The sequence below is a fragment of the Canis aureus genome, chromosome 4, assembly GCF_053574225.1.
Source record: "Canis aureus isolate CA01 chromosome 4, VMU_Caureus_v.1.0, whole genome shotgun sequence".
NCBI classification, from domain to species: Eukaryota; Metazoa; Chordata; class Mammalia; order Carnivora; family Canidae; genus Canis; species Canis aureus.
The window spans coordinates 23,388,288-23,406,923 of record NC_135614.1 but is presented as its reverse complement, the minus strand read 5'-3'; the positions used below and the strand labels follow the sequence as shown (position 1 = coordinate 23,406,923).

At 54.1% G+C, this 18,636-nt stretch overlaps 1 protein-coding gene across 2 annotated transcripts in view; it reads right to left on the bottom strand.

Moving 5' to 3' along the window:
- Positions 1 to 18,636, bottom strand: part of ADAMTS14 (ADAM metallopeptidase with thrombospondin type 1 motif 14) — a 77,559-nt gene that overhangs the window by 5,271 nt on the left and 53,652 nt on the right. For both annotated transcript variants that reach the window (XM_077894852.1, XM_077894853.1), the window contains exons 11-19: positions 17,686 to 17,834; positions 15,399 to 15,574; positions 12,637 to 12,770; positions 12,116 to 12,239; positions 11,304 to 11,384; positions 5,455 to 5,618; positions 3,880 to 4,048; positions 3,265 to 3,397; positions 1,260 to 1,467 (exon numbers count right to left, since the gene is read on the bottom strand). In XM_077894852.1, the coding sequence (XP_077750978.1) occupies positions 1,260 to 1,467; positions 3,265 to 3,397; positions 3,880 to 4,048; positions 5,455 to 5,618; positions 11,304 to 11,384; positions 12,116 to 12,239; positions 12,637 to 12,770; positions 15,399 to 15,574; positions 17,686 to 17,834 (1,338 nt within the window). The remainder of the gene's footprint in view (positions 1 to 1,259; positions 1,468 to 3,264; positions 3,398 to 3,879; positions 4,049 to 5,454; positions 5,619 to 11,303; positions 11,385 to 12,115; positions 12,240 to 12,636; positions 12,771 to 15,398; positions 15,575 to 17,685; positions 17,835 to 18,636) is intronic.

Below are 18,636 nucleotides of genomic sequence, written 5' to 3'. Positions count from 1 at the left end.
ATTTTTGGTTATTTTAAAAATACTCTTTATTATGTAATATTTCCAGCATACAGAAACATGAGGAAGTTGGGCACGAGAGCCTGTTCAAATACCACCACCAGCTTTCATCGATCAGCATTCTGGCACATGTTCAAATACCGTGCCGTGCCTTTTCAAACTTTAAGTGCGTGGTCTCCCATTGGAAGTGATTTTTCTTCATACGCCCGTGCTTTTTCTCACCTGTTTTTCTGAGGTTTATCTATCTTGGTTAAGTACAGTTCAAGCTTACTTATTTTTCTCAATCTCTGCTATTTTGTTGTATGAATGGACCTTGATTTGTTTGGTCCAGTCTCCTGCGGATGGGCATTTAGGACATTGCCTGAAATTCTGCTATTATGATGAGCGTTGTCGTGCTTATCTTTGTGACCAAATGAGATTCTGAAAATTATGGTAAAACATATATATCATAACACCATTATAGCCATTTTTAAGTGTGTGCAGTTCAGTGGCATTAAGCACCACCCTCACCACCTCCAGGTCCAGCACTTTTTTCTTCTCTCTAAACTGAAACCCTGTCCCCAGCAAACACTAAGTCCCTCACCCCCCGCCCCCAGCCCCAGGCACCCACCCTCCTACTCTGGGTCTCTAGGAACGGGACTACTCTAGGTAAGTGGAATCATAGAGTGTGTGTCATTTTGCGTCTGGCTTGTTTCACTTAGCGTGACGCCTTCAAGAAGCCCTCCCGGATACGTTACCCCCATATACTTCTGCACGGCTCCATCTGCAACCTGTAAACGCTTTTGTAATTGGTTTGCTTATCTCTGCTGTCTCTCTTAGTGGACTGTAAGCTACACGAGGACAAGAATCGTGTCTATCTAGTCGATGATGGATTCCAGGATTCCCAATACAGTACGCCTGGCATGTAGTTGGCACTCAGTAAATATTTCTCAAATGCAAGAAAGTGCTTCAGTTTGCTCACTCGTGTCACGAGGATATTAGCCCATGCCTCCCAGTTGTGATCCAGTTCTAGGTCGAAGCAAACGGTGAAAAACTACAAAGGCCTGGCCCAGAAACGTGGCCCAGCATACGTAGGAGCCACTGGACTGAGTTTTGAGAAAAATCAGGTTGGACCAGATCCGATGTGGGGAGAGAAATTCAGTCAGAGACTCTCTACCTGCTGGCACCTCTTAGCTGCCCCCCACCCAGATCCACCTTTTCCCCGACTCCCCAGAGAAGGTGCCCACTGGCCCAGCTCCTCCCCCACTCCAAGAACAACTCACCTGGGACCAGGCGCCCGTGCGCCACTGGGCTGGACAGGGCACGCGGAGGCAGGGCCGCCGGGCCTCGGGCCGGTCCCCAGGGCAGGCCTTGGCCGGCATGGCCTTGTGGGTACCATTGGAAAGGGGTAGCAGGCACTGCACCCCCCGGGTCTGCACCCCCAGCTTCCCACAGCTCCGGCTACAGGCACCCCACTCCTCTGTCACCCACCTGGAGACAGACAAGGCAAAAGGTGGAGGGGAGGGGGGACTAGAGGGACACTTCCTCCCAGGGTCACTCCCCGCACCCCCAACCCCCTAACCTCACCACCCTGAATTGCTGCGGGCAGGAGCTGGGGACTGGGTTTGAGCTTCAAAGTGCCAAGACCACATGGTCCTGGCTCTCCAGCTGCCAGGGTGTGCGGCCTCAGGGAGGTCACTTACATCCTCTGTTTCCTCATCTGGAAAATGGGTATAAGGCATATCTTTCTATCTGGCACCCTGTAGCCTCTTTGATCCAGTGACCCCATCTTTCATCAGGATTCCTTCAACACCTTGTAAATAGCTAAGTGTCACCCCTGGGCAGGTGCTATCGCAAGTGCTGAGCTACAGCAGTACGCAAGACAGACGAGAGTCACAGCTTGTGGAGTTGAAGCCCCTCCCCTGTGACTCTTGGGACAATTAAAGGACTGTGGACTTACAGCACTTGGCAGAGTGCACGCCTGCAGTAGGTGTGTACTATTATTGGGGTACTATTATTATAATACGGTTGCTATTATTTTTTTCCTTATTTTTTTTAAATTTTATTTAAATTCAATCTGCCAACATATAGTAAAACACCCAGGGCTCATCTCATCATGTGCCTTCCTTAATTGCAGGAAACAGGATTATGACCATCAGCACCTACAAGGTTTGGGTGCTGACCTGCTAAGCTGGCAAGCTCCAAGCCACAGAGCAACTCCCAAGAGCACCAGAGGCAGACACTGCTGGCTGAGTTAGACAAAGACCAGAAGGCTCTCACAGTGGGGCAGGAGGGACCCCATCCCCACTCCCTTCTTCCCCAAGATATCTTTTAGTGAATGAGGGCTCTTTCAGCCAACTCCTTCCTTTAAAAGACAACAACAAAAAGTCCCCAAGCATCACTTGGCATTTCACAGACGAGAAGCCAGGATGACAGCAGAGTGGGCGCCGCATGCGTTGCGACCACAGACGGTGGTGGGCAAAGCGGCCTGCAGACAGTGGGAATGGGAAGCACAGAGGGCTGAGTGGCGGGGGTATCCCGGCTGGGGGCTAGGCACAGGGGGGCTGGCACAGGGAGGCCACCGTGGGCTCTGTGCTGGTCACCAGCTCCTGCCCCGGCCCCGAGGCTCCCCCTGCCTGAGGGAGCAGAGCTGCTGTGGGCCAGCAAGGCCAAGTTGGACTGCTTGGACCCCGATGAGGCAGGGAAATGGACACGGCCTCTGCATGTGGGCCGAGGAGGTGCTGGGCCATCTCTGTGACACGCTGAAGGCCAGACCTCGAATCCCCGACAAGTCACCGCTCTTCTTCTCCCCAAAGCGCCCTCCAAATCACCCCGAGAACGTGACCTTGTGCTCCAATGAGCCTGTCTCCCTGGCCAGGGAACCCAGTCAGGGCCTAGGCTATGGCTGGCGGCTGGTGTCAGCACCCTGGGCTATGGCCTGGAGCCCAGAAGCACCGAATCAAGTTCACCTCACAGTCCCCTCGGATCACTGAGGGAAAGCCGTGTCCCCAATGTGGGCCTCAGTTTCCCCACTGTAAAAGAATGCTGGAAGGGGCAGAACAAAGGAAGCATCGGGCTTCTTCTGGGAGTGGAAGTTAACCTAGAAACCCCATAGCGGACAGACGGGCAAGGAGGGCAGAGCTGGCCCAGGGCAGTCTGGTGTGCGGGCCGTGTGCCTCTAGCCCTGAGGCCAGAGGAAGCAGGCCCAGCAGCATCTCCTCCCAACTAAGGGTCAGCAATGCCCCTGGGAACAGGTCAGGCTCCTAGTCCCTCCCCTGGGGCACTCACGCGGGCTGGGCACATGGGTGCTGGTTGCAGCGCCGGCGGATGGGCTTGGGCCTCCTCCTGTGGTCGCACAGGTGCCGCTGGACCATGTGGTGGTCTCGTCGGCGCCGACAGCCATATTTGGTAAACTGGATCCCTGTGGGGAGGGCAGGCTGAGTTGGGCCGGGTCCCGCCAGGCCCCCACTGCTCTGCTGGGGCCTCCTGGGCTGGCAAACTCTGGAGAGCCTGGGGGGCCAATCCTACCTCCGTCTGTGACTTTGCACCCTCCTGCCCTGGTCACTTTCTGAAGCCTTCCTTGATCTACCCATCTCCTGTGTCCCTAGTGTAGTGCAGGGTGCAAGAGGAGGGGACCCAGCTCTGGACAGCCACTGCTCCGCATAGCTGGGGAGCCCTTACAGGGCACAGGCCCTGCCCTGGTGCTGCTAGCACTCTCAGCCCCTGCCCCAAGGCCCTGCCCAGACAGGCTGTCACACCAAGAGATCTTTAAGGAGAAAGTGGGGCACAAGTTAGGGACACATCAAGCGGAGGCGATAGTGCCCTCCCCACCACTTCTCTTCCTCCCCTGAAAAGCCCTGGGCTGCCCCCACGAGGCTGCCAGATGGTTGGACAGGTCATTACCTCCTCCGCAGGCCTTGGTGCAGGGGGCCCAGCTCTTGAGCGCCCACTCGTATGTGTCCGTCTCCTCCAGAAGCACGTTGTTGCTCCCGATAAGGGGCAGCAGGTCCTCGTGGATGATGTACTTGTAGGCCAGGCTGCTGCGGGGACCACCCTCAGCTGGGGGGAGCACCTGAGGGGAGGCAGAGCAACTGGCACAGGCCTGGAGAGCAGGGAGGCAAGCCCAGCATGCAGGGTGGTGGGCAGGGAGGTGGAGTCAAAGGAAAGGATGTGGGGTCAGCAGCGAGTATGGCCTGGGAGACCATTCACACCAGCAAGCCATGTGGCAGGCATGGGACAGCCAGCCCGAGGACGGCCCGTGTGCTCGTGGATAACCTTCCCTCCCACAGACCTAAGTTCTAGTGAGGGCAGGAACCATTTCTGTTGGTCTGTCATCCTCACCAGGGCAGCCACACTACCTGCCTCCAGAAGATGGAGGTAGACGGTCTATAAGCTAGACTCTTATCAGATACATGGTGGCAAATAGTTTCTCTCATCCTGTTCAGCTTGTCTTCTCACTGTCGTCATCGTGCCTTCCAATGCACAAGAGTTCTCAGTTTCCGGGAAGACCCATTCACCTATTGTTCTTTTGCTGCTCACGCTTTGGGTATCGCAACTAAGATCCAAGACTGTACAATTGATCCTGCTATTTTCTCTACGAGATCTATGGTTTTAGCTCTTGTACTTAGGCTTTTGATCTAGTTTGAGCTCTTTTTTGGATATGGTGTGAGGTAGGGGCTCAATTTCATTCTTTTACATGTGGATAATCCAGTTGCCCCAGTGCTGTTAGTTAAAGAGATTATTTTTGCCCACTGAGTGGTCTTGGCACCCTTGTTGAAAATCATTGGCTATAGGAGTATGGGTGGTCATTACATACAAGGTGAATGCAAATATATGTAGATTGAATTCATATGCTGACACCAAGAGGTTTCAGATCCTGCCCTCGAGGACCTCCCCAGCTAGTGAGGGTAGCACCAGGAACAAAGCCTGTCCACGGTCTCCCTGCCACCAGCCAGTGTCAAGAGCACTGCAGACAAAGCTCCTCCTGGTCTGATCTCCTGTATTAACAGTCCCTCCTCCATAAGCCCTGGTCTATGGTCTAGGAAGAGGGGGTATGGGCAGAGGCAGACCCCAGCAAGGACAATGAGGCTGGCAGCATGAGACAGCACCCCTCCTCCACCAAGGTCACTTGTTGGCAATGCCATAATACAAACGGACACTGGATGATGCCAGGATGACAGAGGGAACCAACCCAGGTGCCTCCTGCTCATTTCTAGGCCCTATTTCTGACGCTGCATTAAGGAGACACCCTCTAACAGCAAGACAATCATTTCTCTCTCCCTCATTTGCCACCCTGCCTGCCTTTAAACACAAAAGGCACTTCGGCCCTGGCCTTGCCCAGGCTCCTGAAGACATTGCAATAGGAGGACCTCCGCCAGGCCTGTGCTGGCTCAACAGTGAAGACAGTGAGCTGGGAGACGGGACTGGGCTGGGGCAGCAGGGGAGTGGACGGGGGCCATCATGCAAGGTGGGGCTCACCAGGACAGCAATGGCTTCAGGCAGGGGCCCGCTGGTCTTGAGGCGTTCCTTGGCATCCTCCACCATGTATTCCCACTCCAGGCCCATTGCAGTAAAGGTCCGGCTCATTGCTTCCTTGCCCTTGGGGTTGAGGATGAAGCTGCCTGTGACCTGGTTCTTCACCGCTGGCCATGGGGAGAGGGTCACACAGATTTCTATTCCCCTTCACAGGAGCACTAGGGGCTTCCAGACTTTCCTAGTGAACCCCTCAGGGCTCCCTATGACCTGTCACTCCTTTCCTCCAGAGCCTTCCACACTCAGATGAGTCACCACACTGGCTGAACTCAGCATCCCTGCCTCTGGACCCTGGCGCAACCCATTCCTCCCACCTTGTCTTCCCTTCCTCCTGCCTGCCTAATCTTCATTCATACGTAAGGCTCAGTACAATTCTCCCCTCCTCCAGGAAGCCTTCTTTGAGAGCCCAGTCCTCAGGGATTTGTACTCCCTAAAACTTCTATAGCAGAGAGCTAAGGCTAAGAGTAGAGGCTCTAGAGTCAGACTGATCTGGGGAAGTTACTTAGCTTCCCTGTGTTGCCTCAGTTTCACCATCCATAAAATGGGAATCATGATTATCCCTAGCTCACAGGGCTGCTGCCCCATGAGGCTAACCGCAGTACTCCACCCCCACTACCCACCATGGGGCTCCTGGGACAATTAAAGGAGTTCAAACGTGTAAAGAACGAGGCAGAGTGCATGGTATGCAGCTGGCAATCAATAAACAGTAGGCACACACTATTACTGTCATGAGAACAGTCCCTGACATTTAGCATTGTTGCCATCATAGATGTCCTGTCTCCCTACCACCCGCAGCCTGTCAGGGTATCTCCTCCATCCTGGTGTCCTTGGGGCCTGACACAGAGTGAGCATTTTAAAAATATCTGTGACTGCCTACCCCTTAAAGTCCCAGTCAGTGATTAACTCGCAGCTTGATATTGAAAGGTGCCCAGTGGCAGGTGGGTAGGAGGTGTGCCGGTGCAGACAGCCTGGCCTTGGCCACCCTGGAAGCAGCAGGTTGGGGAAGGACTACAGCCTGGGACCCAAGCCCCTCAGCCACGTAGAAGAGCAAACGCCCCCAAGCCTGACGGTGTCCCCACCTACTGAGGATGAAAACCATTCTGCATAATTATGATACCACAAGAGCCAACTAACCACGCTCTGGTCACTCTGCTACCTGCCTCAGTGGCATCCTCATACACATCCTGAGGTTAGTGCTACTATTAGCCCAGATGGAAAGTCAGAAGCCCATGAGGGGCAAGGGTTTGTCCTGGACACACAGAGCACTGAGGACCAGCCTTCCTGCTGAGCGAGAGGAGGACAGATCCCCTTCCACCTGTCATTGTCTGATCTCTCTCAGCTCCCAGAATCCCCAGACCTAGATCCAGAGCTGGGCAGCTCCTCAGGCCAGGCCTGGTCTCAAATCTTCCCGCCACCCTGTGTGCTCCCACACCTCACAGCAACTGCCGTGCCCACCCCTGGCTGTACCCCCCCTCCTTCCAGGGGCAGTGGGCTGGACTCAGCATGGGCTTGACCACCCAGGTGCACCTGTGAGTCCTGGCCCGACCGCTGGCCCACTGTGTACCCCGAGCAACTACAGACATCCCTCGTTTCGCTTTATTGTGCTTTGCAGATACTGCACTTTTTGCAAACGGAGAATCTGTGGCAACCTTGCATCAAGCAAGTCTACTGGAGCCGTTTTTCCAACAGCATTTGCCCATTTCATGTCTCTGAGTCCCATTTTGATAATTCTTGCAATATTTCAAACCTTTTCATTAGGATACTTGTTACAGTGATCTGCGGTCAGTGATACTTGATGTTAGTGTTGGTAATTGTTTGGGGCGCCATGAACGCTGCCCACATAGCACAGTGAACGTAACGGATAAATGTCGTATATGTACCGACTGCTCCACTGACAGGCTATTCCCCTGTCTCTATCCCTGTCTGCTCATTCCCTGAAACACAATATCGAAATCAGGTCAATCAATAACCCTACGATGGCCACTAAGTGTTCAAGTGAAAGGAAGAGTCACCTTCTCTCCCTTTAAATCAAAACCTTCATATGATTAAGCTTAGCACAAAAGGCATGTCGAAATCGGAGATGGGTCAAAAGCCAGGCGTATTGTGCTGAACAGTCAGCCAAGTTGTGAAGGGAAAGGGAACATTCTTGAAGGAAACTGAAGATGCAACTCCAGTGAACACAGGAATGATAAGAAAGCGAAGCAGCCTCACTGCTGATATAGGTCAAGTGGTCTGAAGGGAAGATGAAACCAGCCATGACATTCCCTTAACCCAAAGCCTAACCCGGAACAAGGCCCTAACATTCTTCTGTTCTGTAAAGGCTGAGAGAGGAGAGGAAGCTGCAGAAAAGTCAGAAGCTGGGGAGGATGGTTCTTGAGGTTTAAGAAGCCGTCTCCATAACATGTGCCGGGGGAGGCAGCAGGTGCTGACGTAAAAGCTGCAGCAAGTTAACCAGAAGATTCAGCTGAGATCAGTCATGAAGGTGGCTGCACTAAACAACAGATTTTCAATGTGGATGAGACCATCTCCTTTTCAAAGATGCCATTTAGGCCTTTCACGGCTGGAGAGGTGCCTCCGTGGATCATCACCAGGGTGACAGGAGGTAATGGATGAAAAACACCAGCTCCAGGCCCAGCGCAGGGGTGACAGCAGCAACAGGATTCTCTTCCCTTCCTTTCAAAGGATCCACATCCCCAGATTCCAGGGCCCTGGCCTTCACTGCCAACACTGCCACCTATCCTGGACTTCTCCAGAGAGCAAGTACCATGACAGGCACGTGTGCGCACACACGCACACGCATACACACTCTCACCCATTTTTACCAGGGTCCCACCCTGTCCCTCACACATGCGTAATCACATGATGCGAGCCAACATCAGGCCGCAGTCCCAGTTCCCTCCCTGCCCAGCCCCTGAGGAGCTCCAGCCCCCCAGGGAGCTCACCCAGTACACACACAGGCGAGAGTGCCTGCTGCACTGAAGCTGCCCTGGATTCTGGGAGCCTCTGCCCCGGCCCCCATGGAAGCCCTTGTGCAGAGGATGGAGGAGCTAGACTTCTACAGGCAGCGAGTAGGGGCCAGGTAGGGGCCAGGTAGGGGACCAGGTAAGGGGCAGGGTAGGGGGCAGGTAGGGGCCTGGAAGGGGTGGAAGGAGCTGGCCCAGGAGGCCCAAGGGGAAGGGCAGAGCAGATGGAGTGTCTGCAAGTTCCACCCTCCTCTTGGAGTAAATGACCCTTCTCTACTCACCCTTCCCCTCTCCTAGCCCCTGTTCCATCCAGCAAAATACCCAGAGCCACACAGGCAGGGCAGGGAGTTGGCCAAGCCAAGCCCTCCAAACTCACACTCCCTGTGCAGAGCTGTGTGGGCAGCAAGGGCATGGGGCTGGGAGACAGGAGACCCCGGCCCAGACTGGCTCACCGTGTGGGTGAATCAGGGGACACAGAAGGCCCATGAGCCACTGTGGGCCTCAGTTTCCCCTTGTGCCTCTTGCCTATTTGCCTGTCAGGTGCCTTCCAGAGCAAGTTAGGTATCTATTACAGTTGTGCCAATGTCGCTGTATTCCCCAGAGGGTGCGATCTCTCCCAGACACTTTAAAATATTTTCTATTATTTTGGTGATGACCTAAAAATATAAATATCAGCGTTTTGTAATATATGAGCCTATCCAAAGAGGTTATGTTTTATGTTCGTGTTTATGAAACACTGGTGATAAGCAGTGTGACCCAGTGGGCATTAACAGGTAAGAGGGGCCTCTGGAACATGCTAAGGCCCAGTGACATCAAGGCACACATGCCCCCTGTAAGGGGTCTGAACACAGACAAGTGTGGGAGAACCTAGATACTACCCAATGTCAGGGCGGCAGCCTTCTCCCTGCTTGCCCCCTGGATCCCTGCTCCAAACTATCCTTACGTGTTTTGAATTGAAATATAATTCACATACCACACGGTCCGCCCTTTAAAGTGTCTAAGTCAGTGACTACTGGACCACTATCCAATTCCAAGACACTTTATCACCCCCATTTGCAGACATTGCCATCCCCCTCCCATCAGCCCCTGAGCACCACTCATCTGCTCTCCTGTCTCCCTGGATTTGTCTGTTCTGGACACATTCATTTTTTAACCACCAACTTAGTTTCAGCACAAACAGAACACAGCAAACAAAGGAACACAAGACTCTGTCCCAATACCTTTACGTTCTCAATTTGAATTGTGTCGATTTGTTGGGGGGGGGTGCTAATTTTTCATCTCTCTTGGTTTTATAGCTGTATAACTATGATAAGGCGTGGCCTAATGATTGTGTTTAAGTGCCATTACGTTAAGGATAGTTTAAGGGTCCGTGTGGCAGACTGCAAAAACGGCTACAAATTCCTCCTCTTCCCATGTGCACGCCTGTGCTCCGGCGGTACCACACTTCCCACCAAGAGATCTTCTGTTTCTACCCCTTGAGTCTGGGCTTGGCCTTGAGACTGGCTTGGGCCAACGGGATATCACAAAGCATGATGCAAGCAGGGACCTGGCAACTGTATGCACATGGGGGCTTGCCTGCCCTTGCCCACCCTCAGGACCGTGGGAATAATGCCAGGCTAGCCTGCTGGGGACGTGGCCCCGTCCCCTCTGCCCCCGTCACCCCAGCTGACAGCCAGTACCAATCAGGATCTACAGACCCACCAAATGCTGCCGTGGCATGAGTGAGTCCAGGCAGAGGAGCAGAAGCTGCACACGCTGCACCCAGTCCAACCTGACGGCCCACAGGACCATGAGCCAATAGAAACTCTTGTTGTTCGAAACCACAGAGTTTGGGGATGATGTGTTATAGAGCAAAAGGAGACTGATACATTCTATAAAAATGGTTTTTCTTTAAAAGGTGAGCACAAGTAGCACCTGGGTGGCTCAGTGGTTGAGCATCGCCTTTGGCTCAGGTTGCGATCCTGGGTCTTGGGATTGAGTCCCTCATCGGACTCCCTCCAGAAAGCCTGCTTCTCCCTCTGCCTGTGCTCTGCCTCTCCCTGTGTGTCTCTCATGAATAAATAAATGAAATCTTTAAAAGAAAAAAACTGTGCACAATTAATCAACAGTGGCTGCCCCTCAGGAAAGAAACTGTACCTCCGAGGGCAGAGGTGGGGCGGGGGGGATCTTCACTGGATCCCCTTTCGCATCTGAAATTTGAACCCTGGAATGGGTTTCTCTTCAACATAAGTAAAACACAAAGAAACACAAAAATTTCAAAATTATTTTGAAATCTCCCCTGCATGAGGATCCTCCTCCTCTGCTCTCCTGCTTCCCCACACCTGAGGGCAAGCCCTCTCCTGCTCCCCCACACCTGAGGGCAGGCCCTCTCCTGCTCCCCCACACCTGAGGGCAGGCCCTCTCCTGCTCCCCATACCTGAGGGCAAGCTCTCTCCTGCTCCCCCACACCTGAAGGCAGGCCCTCTCCTGCTCCCCACACCTGAGGGCAGGCCCTTTCCTGCTCCCCCACACCTGAAGGCAGGCCCTCTCCTGCTCCCCACGCCTGAGGGCAGGCCCTTTCCTGCTCCCCCACACCTGAGGGCAGGCCCTCTCCTGCTCCCCCACACCTGAGGGCAAGCTCTCTCCTGCTCCCCCACACCTGAAGGCAGGCCCTCTCCTGCTCCCCACGCCTGAGGGCAGGCCCTTTCCTGCTCCCCCACACCTGAGGGCAGGCCCTCTCCTGCTCCCCATACCTGAGGGCAAGCTCTCTCCTGCTCCCCCACACCTGAGGGCAGGCCCTCTCCTACTCCCCACACCTGAGGGAGCCCCCTCTCCTGGTTCCCCGACACTCACCAATGCGGTGTGGAACCTTCTCCAGCTCCTCTATCTGGATGTGCCTGGCACCAGCTGGGATCTGTACCAGTTTGAGAGCTCCTGCGGCACAGGAAGATGGGCGAGCACCCTGAGCTGTGGCCCCGCTGCCCAGCATACCCCACCACCCCTGCCCCTCACACACCCAAGAACCTGTTTCCTCATCTGTAAAATAGGAATGGGCCCTTGTCCACAAGGTGCTGAGAGGTCAAATGAAATGCATCGCTCAATGCTCCCTTGAATCTAAGGGCCGCGTTGTGGGGGTTTGTGGGAAAGCCCGCATGGGCACTAGTTACCTATTTTTCCCCACCCTCTTGAGCCTCCTTTTCTCTCTTTTTGTCCCCTCCCCCTTTCCTCTCAGGCCTTAAGAGATTTAGATGAAGGTCTGGCATGGCTCCTCTGGGCCCTCTCACCCTCCCTATCCCAGGCCTGGAAACAACCTCTCTCAAAGCCTGGCCCCTTAGAGAGGCAGGCAAAGCTGTGACACTCCCAAAGGGGAAATGGACCTAATTCATCCTAGGGTATAAAGGACGAGTATCAGCCAAGTGTGGCCAGATTGAAGGAGGGGAAGGAATTCAAGGAACTAAGGTACCAGGAGTTCAAAGAAGGAGGCACCACAAGGTTCCCAAAACAATGGAGAAACAGAAGAGAAAAAAATGTTCCAGTCCAGAGGCAAGCTCCAGGTGCCTCCCTCGCCCCAAACTGTGGCCCAGCAGAGGAAGAAGGGTCCAGCCTGAGGGACTCAGGTTCAAGGGAACCTGGCTAGGCCGGAACTCCAGCCCCAACCTGCTCACCTGCCTGCTTGGAGGCCTTGCCCAGTGTCCCCTTCACAGTCCTGCAGTGAGAGTTGTCCCCTCCACAGACCCCGCACTTGTCATCTGCCTTCATGGATCCCACCTCCTTGTCACAGCCGACGGGCTGAGGCAGAGGTAGGGTCAGCAGGAGAAGGCTCCCATGCCCCCCGCCACCACCCCCAGGCTGGCAGCCCCTGGCTCCCTCCCCAGGCCCTACTCGTTGACCATGGACCAAGAGGCATTCCTGGACAGGTCTCTGTCACAAACTCGCCATGTGACAGGTCTTAAACTTGGCCTCTCCTCTTCCCTTAAACTTGGTCTTAAACTTGGCCTCTCCTCTTCCCTTAAATGGGGCTGGGTGATGACCCACTTCTAGAATCCCGGGCTTATGCTGAGGACCAAGGGTCTTGTGGGTGGGGAAGGTGAGGAGATGCCTGTCTCCCTAGGGAGCAGAAAAAGGGGCAGGCAGTGCAGCACTCAGGTGTCCCCGGGGAAGGCACAGGCGGACAGCCCAGACCTACCACACACTCGCCGCGGGCACAGACGCTATATGGGTCCCGGTAGCTGCAGCGTGTCCCATCGTGGACCACCTGATTCATGAAGACCACGTCCCCGGTGTCCTCCGATTGGCAGATCAGCTCACACTTCTGGGCATCTGTGGAGAAAGGGACCATGCTGAATTCCCAGCACCGAGGAGAAAACGGGCTGGCCAGGACAGCAGCGCCAGGCCCAAGCAGGAAGCTCCTGGACCAGCTCTGGGCACTGGGTGGGGAGCTCTGGAGAGGGGGGGGGGTGCGGCTTAAAATCCCTGCTGTGTCACTTATTAGCCCCGTGACCCTGAGCAAATCATCCAACCTCTCTGAGCCTCAGTTCCTTATTTATTATCCTTGATCAGTAAAATGCCACAGCAGGATCTTAAAGAAAAGCAAGTGAGGGGCACCTGGGTGGCTCAGTGTTGAGCATCTGCCTTTGGCTCAGGTCGTGATCCTGGGGCCCTGAGATGGAGTCTCGTATAGGGCTCCCTGCTTGGAGCCTGCTTCTCCCTCTGCCTATGTCTCTGCCTCTCTCTCTCTGTGTCTCCCATGAATAAATAAACAGAATCTTAAAAAAAAAAAAAAAGAAAATTGAGTGATAATACTAATAGCAATAATAATAAGCCAACACTTAGTGAATGCTTACTTTGTACCAGATACTTCCAAAACCTTTACATACCTTTTTCCCCCTCTTTCTTTTAGAAGTAGGCTCTAGGCCTAACGTGGGGCTTGAACCCACGATTCTGAGATCAAGAGTCACCTACTCTACCGACTGGTCCTGCCAGGTGCCCCTACACACTGTTGATGTAAAACTTCAAATGTTTTTTGTGAATTAGCTCATTTAAATTTTGCAATACCCCAAGGAAGTAAGTTCTAGCATTATGGAGGAGGAGACCAAGGACCAGAGAGGTTAAGAAATTTGCTCAAGGCCACAGAGCCACACACTAAGTAGAAGAGCCAGGATTCTGAGCCAGGCAGTCTGGCTTGAGTCTCACGCTGACCTCTCCATACGCTTCACCAGCCACATGAATGATGGTGTACCTTAACATGTTCATAAACTTTAGGTGGCTGTGTGAAAGGAAGGCAGGACAGTGGTCTGGGTTTGCAAAATGAAGCAGCAGTGAGAGAGGAAAGGAGGTCTTTTCTAGTTCTAACAATTAATTATTCTGTTCCCTATCTGGGCTATTGATGTCCTGAAAAGAAAGTCCCAGAGAACATATAGACACTTGCTGTATTTCTTAGAAAAAAAGGGAAGCTGGGGCTTAGCTAACTTTCTGGACTTTGTCTAAAAGTCCTGGGAAAATCCAAAGACCAGTTGCCCCATGGGCCTGGAAGCTTCCACCCACCCACCCAATCCCCTTACGCTGGCTTGTTTGGACTTGAATGGATCTGCAAAGCTTTCAAAGCCAGCCACCCCCTCAGCCAAAATTTCTATGAAACGATCTGGTCCCCGGGCCCCCCAGGATACATCTTGCCTCAGTGCTCAGTGCTCAAGTCCAGAGCCATAGCATCTAATACCACTTTGGATTTCACGCACAGGAGCCCGATTCCTGGTGGGACCTGGGCCAAGGGGAGAGGGATAGGGGACTCTAACCCTCTGAAAGACACGTAGGACGCTGACCAGTACACTCCAGGCAGGGAGCTTTCTAGGCAGCCATGGAAGCCAGCCCATAGTGGCAAGGGAGTGGCCAACCCCTAGGGTGGGAGGAATTCAAACCAGAAGGAAGGCACTGTCTGTCATCATGTTCCGGAGAAGTATGCGCACTGGTGGGCAATTCACAGGCCTCTGAGGTCCCTTCCAACCTGAAGATTGTCATTCTAAATGTGAGTTGAACAACCAAGGGTCTTGCAATTAATACTTTGGAACCAGGGCTACAGAGAGGTGGCCCTGGGCTCAGGAGAGAACAGGCCTTTCTAGTAGGTGCCATCCGAGGCTGAGGGCTGCATGGTGGGGGTTGAGCATCTGTCCAGCAAAGGGTGGCGGAGAGACAGGCAGGGGGAGTGGACACAGAGGACTGCTGAGGGCCCTTCCAGTCTGAAATCCCTAAGATGTTGTGAATCCCAACCCTTCATTGGCCACTTCTTCTCTGCCACTAGGAGAGCCATCAGTGGGAAGCCTCCAGAGCAGACCGGTACTGGCCCTGGCACTTGGTCTCAAAATTCAGTTCCCCTGCCTGAGTCCTGAGGCCCGTGTCTGCCCCAGAGCAGCCTGGAGGGAGTCAGTATAAGGATCCCAGAGGCTCTCATCTGCCTGCCTTTTAACTCCTTTTCATTAACACTAAAACAGTAGCACTGTCAGTAAAACCTAAAAATGCTGTGTGTGATAGGACAGAGCCTCTCAGGACGGTGGCTACACAGAGCCAGGGTACCTCCACCTGCATAGTGTCTTCCCATACAGGTAAGGACCGGTGTAAGAGGCACCGACCCCAACAGCCAGCACTGCTGCCAGCCTCTGGGCACCTCTGGGTGAAGGGCCCCTGGTTCAAGATATTTTCCTTGTCAGAAAACAGTCCCCATACGTATACAAATCAGGGATGGCTTTAATGAGGACAGCTGGCCCCACGGCACACAACACAAGGGCCTGCACAAAGGTATGTGGCAAGCCTGCCAACCACATGTCCCTTTTGGCACCCTACTGTCCCTCCAACCTCCACTGGTGGCCCCAGGCATGGGAAGCCCGCCTGGGAAGACACAGACACAGCAGATGCCCAAGGACACAGCGGGTGGGGGCGGAGGCAGGACCCACTCACCATCTTCAGGCTCATAGGGGATCCAGCTGTGCTTGGCATTCTGGTGGATGTAGTAGGAGTTGCGCTTGGCACATTGCTGGGCCCGGAAGTCCTCGTAGGGCCCCGGACACTCCTCGCTGTTGCACACCTGGTATTGGAACATGGGCCCGGAACACAGGCGGCCTCCGTAGGCTGGGCTGGGGCAGGCACAGAGAGACCAGTGACTTGCTGGAAGGCTGGGGAGGGCCAGGCTTCCCTCATGGCCGCTTGGGGGCAGCTCAGCCTTTTAGAGGAACATAAAGAGGCTCTTCTAACTTATAAACTAGAGAGGGACCCCCATGGTGGGGGCTGCTGTGCACACAGCCCTTCTAGATTCCTCTTGCTCCACCCACCCCTTGGGCACATGTCACCTGTCCCACCGTGTGTGCGTGTGTGTGGAAGGGAGAGGGGGAGAGCCAAGAAACAGGGCAGGCAGGGGACGAGTGGTGTCAGGGACAAGGATGACTAAGTCACTCCGATGGGGCTGGAAGAGAAAGCAGTCTTATTCATCTTTGCGAACGCTTTCAACCACTGCACAGGGCCTGGCATACCGTAGGCACTCAAAACGTGCCTCAACAATACTGATTTGCATTCGCTTCTGCTTCACGTCATAATAAACTAAGGAGGGGTAAAGAGAGACACGGGTCTGGAGCGAGAAGGCCCCCGCTGGATCTGCCCCCAAGCCCTGCCTATGCAGATCTCAGGTAGGTCATTTAGTCTTGCTGAGCCTTAATTTCCCCTTTAAAGGTGACACCGGGATACCTCTTCCCTTACCTACCTCCTGGTGTGACTGTGAAGAATAAATAAAAAAAGGTATTTAAAGCAATCTGTATTCTCTTCTCCATTAGGGAGAGGACTGGGTGGGATTATGGATGCAAACTATGGAAGCACAGGCTCCCGGTACTCTGCCCCCAGACCCGGGAGCATCTCATGGGTGTGTGCGCTGAAGTGCTCAGCGTCCCACCTGGCATGGACAGCGAGCTCGATCCACGCTAACAATTATAACAGCAGCTGCCATTCATTAGCGCTAAATCTGGCCTGGGCAGAGCGCTGAGAGTACACATATTATTTCACTTAAGCCTCATAAAATAAAAAATTCTTATTACAGAGGAGTCTGCTGGATGGCAGCTTTGATCAAGGGGAGAGCCATCCGTCGTGACTGGAAGGTGGCTTACTCAGAGTGGGCCCCACTGGGCCCTTCTCCAGCCCAGGCTGTCACACTCCCAACAGGTGGAAGTTATAGGGCCGTGCATTTGGGCTCATGTCTGTAAAAGGTCAGCACAGCCAGTGGACAAAGGAACGGCCTGCTCCAAGTGGTGGTGAGCTTCCCATCCCTGGAGGTAAACAACAGAGGATGGAGGGCCCCTGCTGAGGATGTAAAGGAGGGCAGCCACTACCAAGCCACAGCATCCAAGGGCCCTGCTGTTCTGTAGAGGCTGGGCACCCCTGATTCCTGGAGCCCACTGACCCACCTGGCCACCCCACCAGCCCCCATCTAGCCTGAGGCTATTCTGACCAGGTCACTTCAGCCTGAGAGAGGGAGACCACAGCCAGCTGGCACTTGGAAGTTTCATAACCATAGGAGGGAATAAAAGGAGAGAAACAGATGCTCCCCCAGAATGCTGGGGGAATGTGAGTGGGACAGTGAAAGGCAGGATTTGATGTCAGAAAGAGGGAAGTAGGGGCACCTGGGTGGCTCAGTGGTTGAGCATCTGCCTTCAGCTCAGGGCATGATCCCGGGGTCCTGGGATCGAGTCCCACATCGGGCTCCCTGCATGGAGCCTGCTTCTCCCTCTGCCTGTGTCTCTGCCTCTCTGTCTCTCATGAATAAATTTTTTTTTTTAAAAGGTAAGTTAAGAAAAAATTAATGGAAATTCTGCTCCATGTGGTAAGAAAACAAACATGACTACTGAGCATTTAGATCAAGGTTTTCTCAAAGCTCGGCCAGAGGATCAGGGTCACAGGCAGACGCGTTAAATTAGCAGAGTCCCGGGCCCACTCAGAATCCTCTGCTCATGAGGGTTGGAGAATCACTGGTTCAGACCTATTCTCGGATGCCCCGCCTGATGGGCCATGTCAGGCCTGGGTGGAAGTGATCCAGCCCCACCTCCCAACAATTCGGGGTTCTCACCCTTAGAATACCAACCCAGCTTCAGGGCCGTTGTCTCTAGTGTCTAGCCTCCTCCCCCCATGGCTTCCTCTCCCAGCCCCTCAGGCCTAGGGAATGGGGGGATCCCCTGCCCTGCCCACCTCAGCCAAGAGCACTCACGGGGGATTGTCACAGCTCCGGCTGCGGGATCGAACCCCGCCCCCACACGACCGTGAACATGACCCGAACTTGGTCCAGGAGCTCCAGCCTCCATCCTGGCCGTAAGTCAGCTCCAGCGATTTCCAGATGCAGTGACCCTTGAAGCACCACTGGGATGGAGCAGAGGGAACGAGGTTACCCGAGGGCCACTGCCGCCCAGCCTGCTATGGAGATGCCCCGACTGTGCACATGGCACAGCTGGTGGGCACCACAGCTGAGTCCAGAGGGAGGGACACTAAGAGTACAAGCCTTGAGGTTTCTCAGAAGCCACCTCTACCCTGAGCTGAGTGACCTAAGCAAAGGGTCCCCCTTTCTGAGCCTATCCCTCCACTGTACAATGTGTGGCTAGCACACCTGCCCACGGGGCTGCTGGGAGCCCCCAAGGAGATCATGCTTGGCACACACAGCCCTCCAAACTGGCAGCCAATGACGGCACTAACTGCAGTTATTTGGTTTACCCCTCCTGGAGGGAAAAAAGAGCTGATGGGGGGTAGAAGACACAATCTTCCCATGCCATCTAGAGTCGATATCTTGGCTCTGTACCTCGAAATCCCCATCCAGGGGCCACAGGCAGGCATGTCTGTGGGAGGAAGCCCTAGCCCCACAGGGGGGTCTATCCACGCATAAATGGAGGGAGTATATGAATGGAATCCACAAGGCCAGGGTTTGAATCCCAGCTCAGCCATTACTAGCTGTGTGTGGCTTTGGCATAATGTCACCTTGCTGGGCCTCTGTTTGCTCACCTGTTAAATAGGACTGTTCAAAGAACTGGAAGCAAGAACACCTACAAAGGCCTTAGCTCAGGGCCAGGCACCAAGGCAGGCTCAACCCAAGTAACTCCCTTCCCTTCTCCTGCAGGGCATCATGTAAGAAATACAGCAAAGCTCCGTGGGTCTTATTTAAGAGGTGACT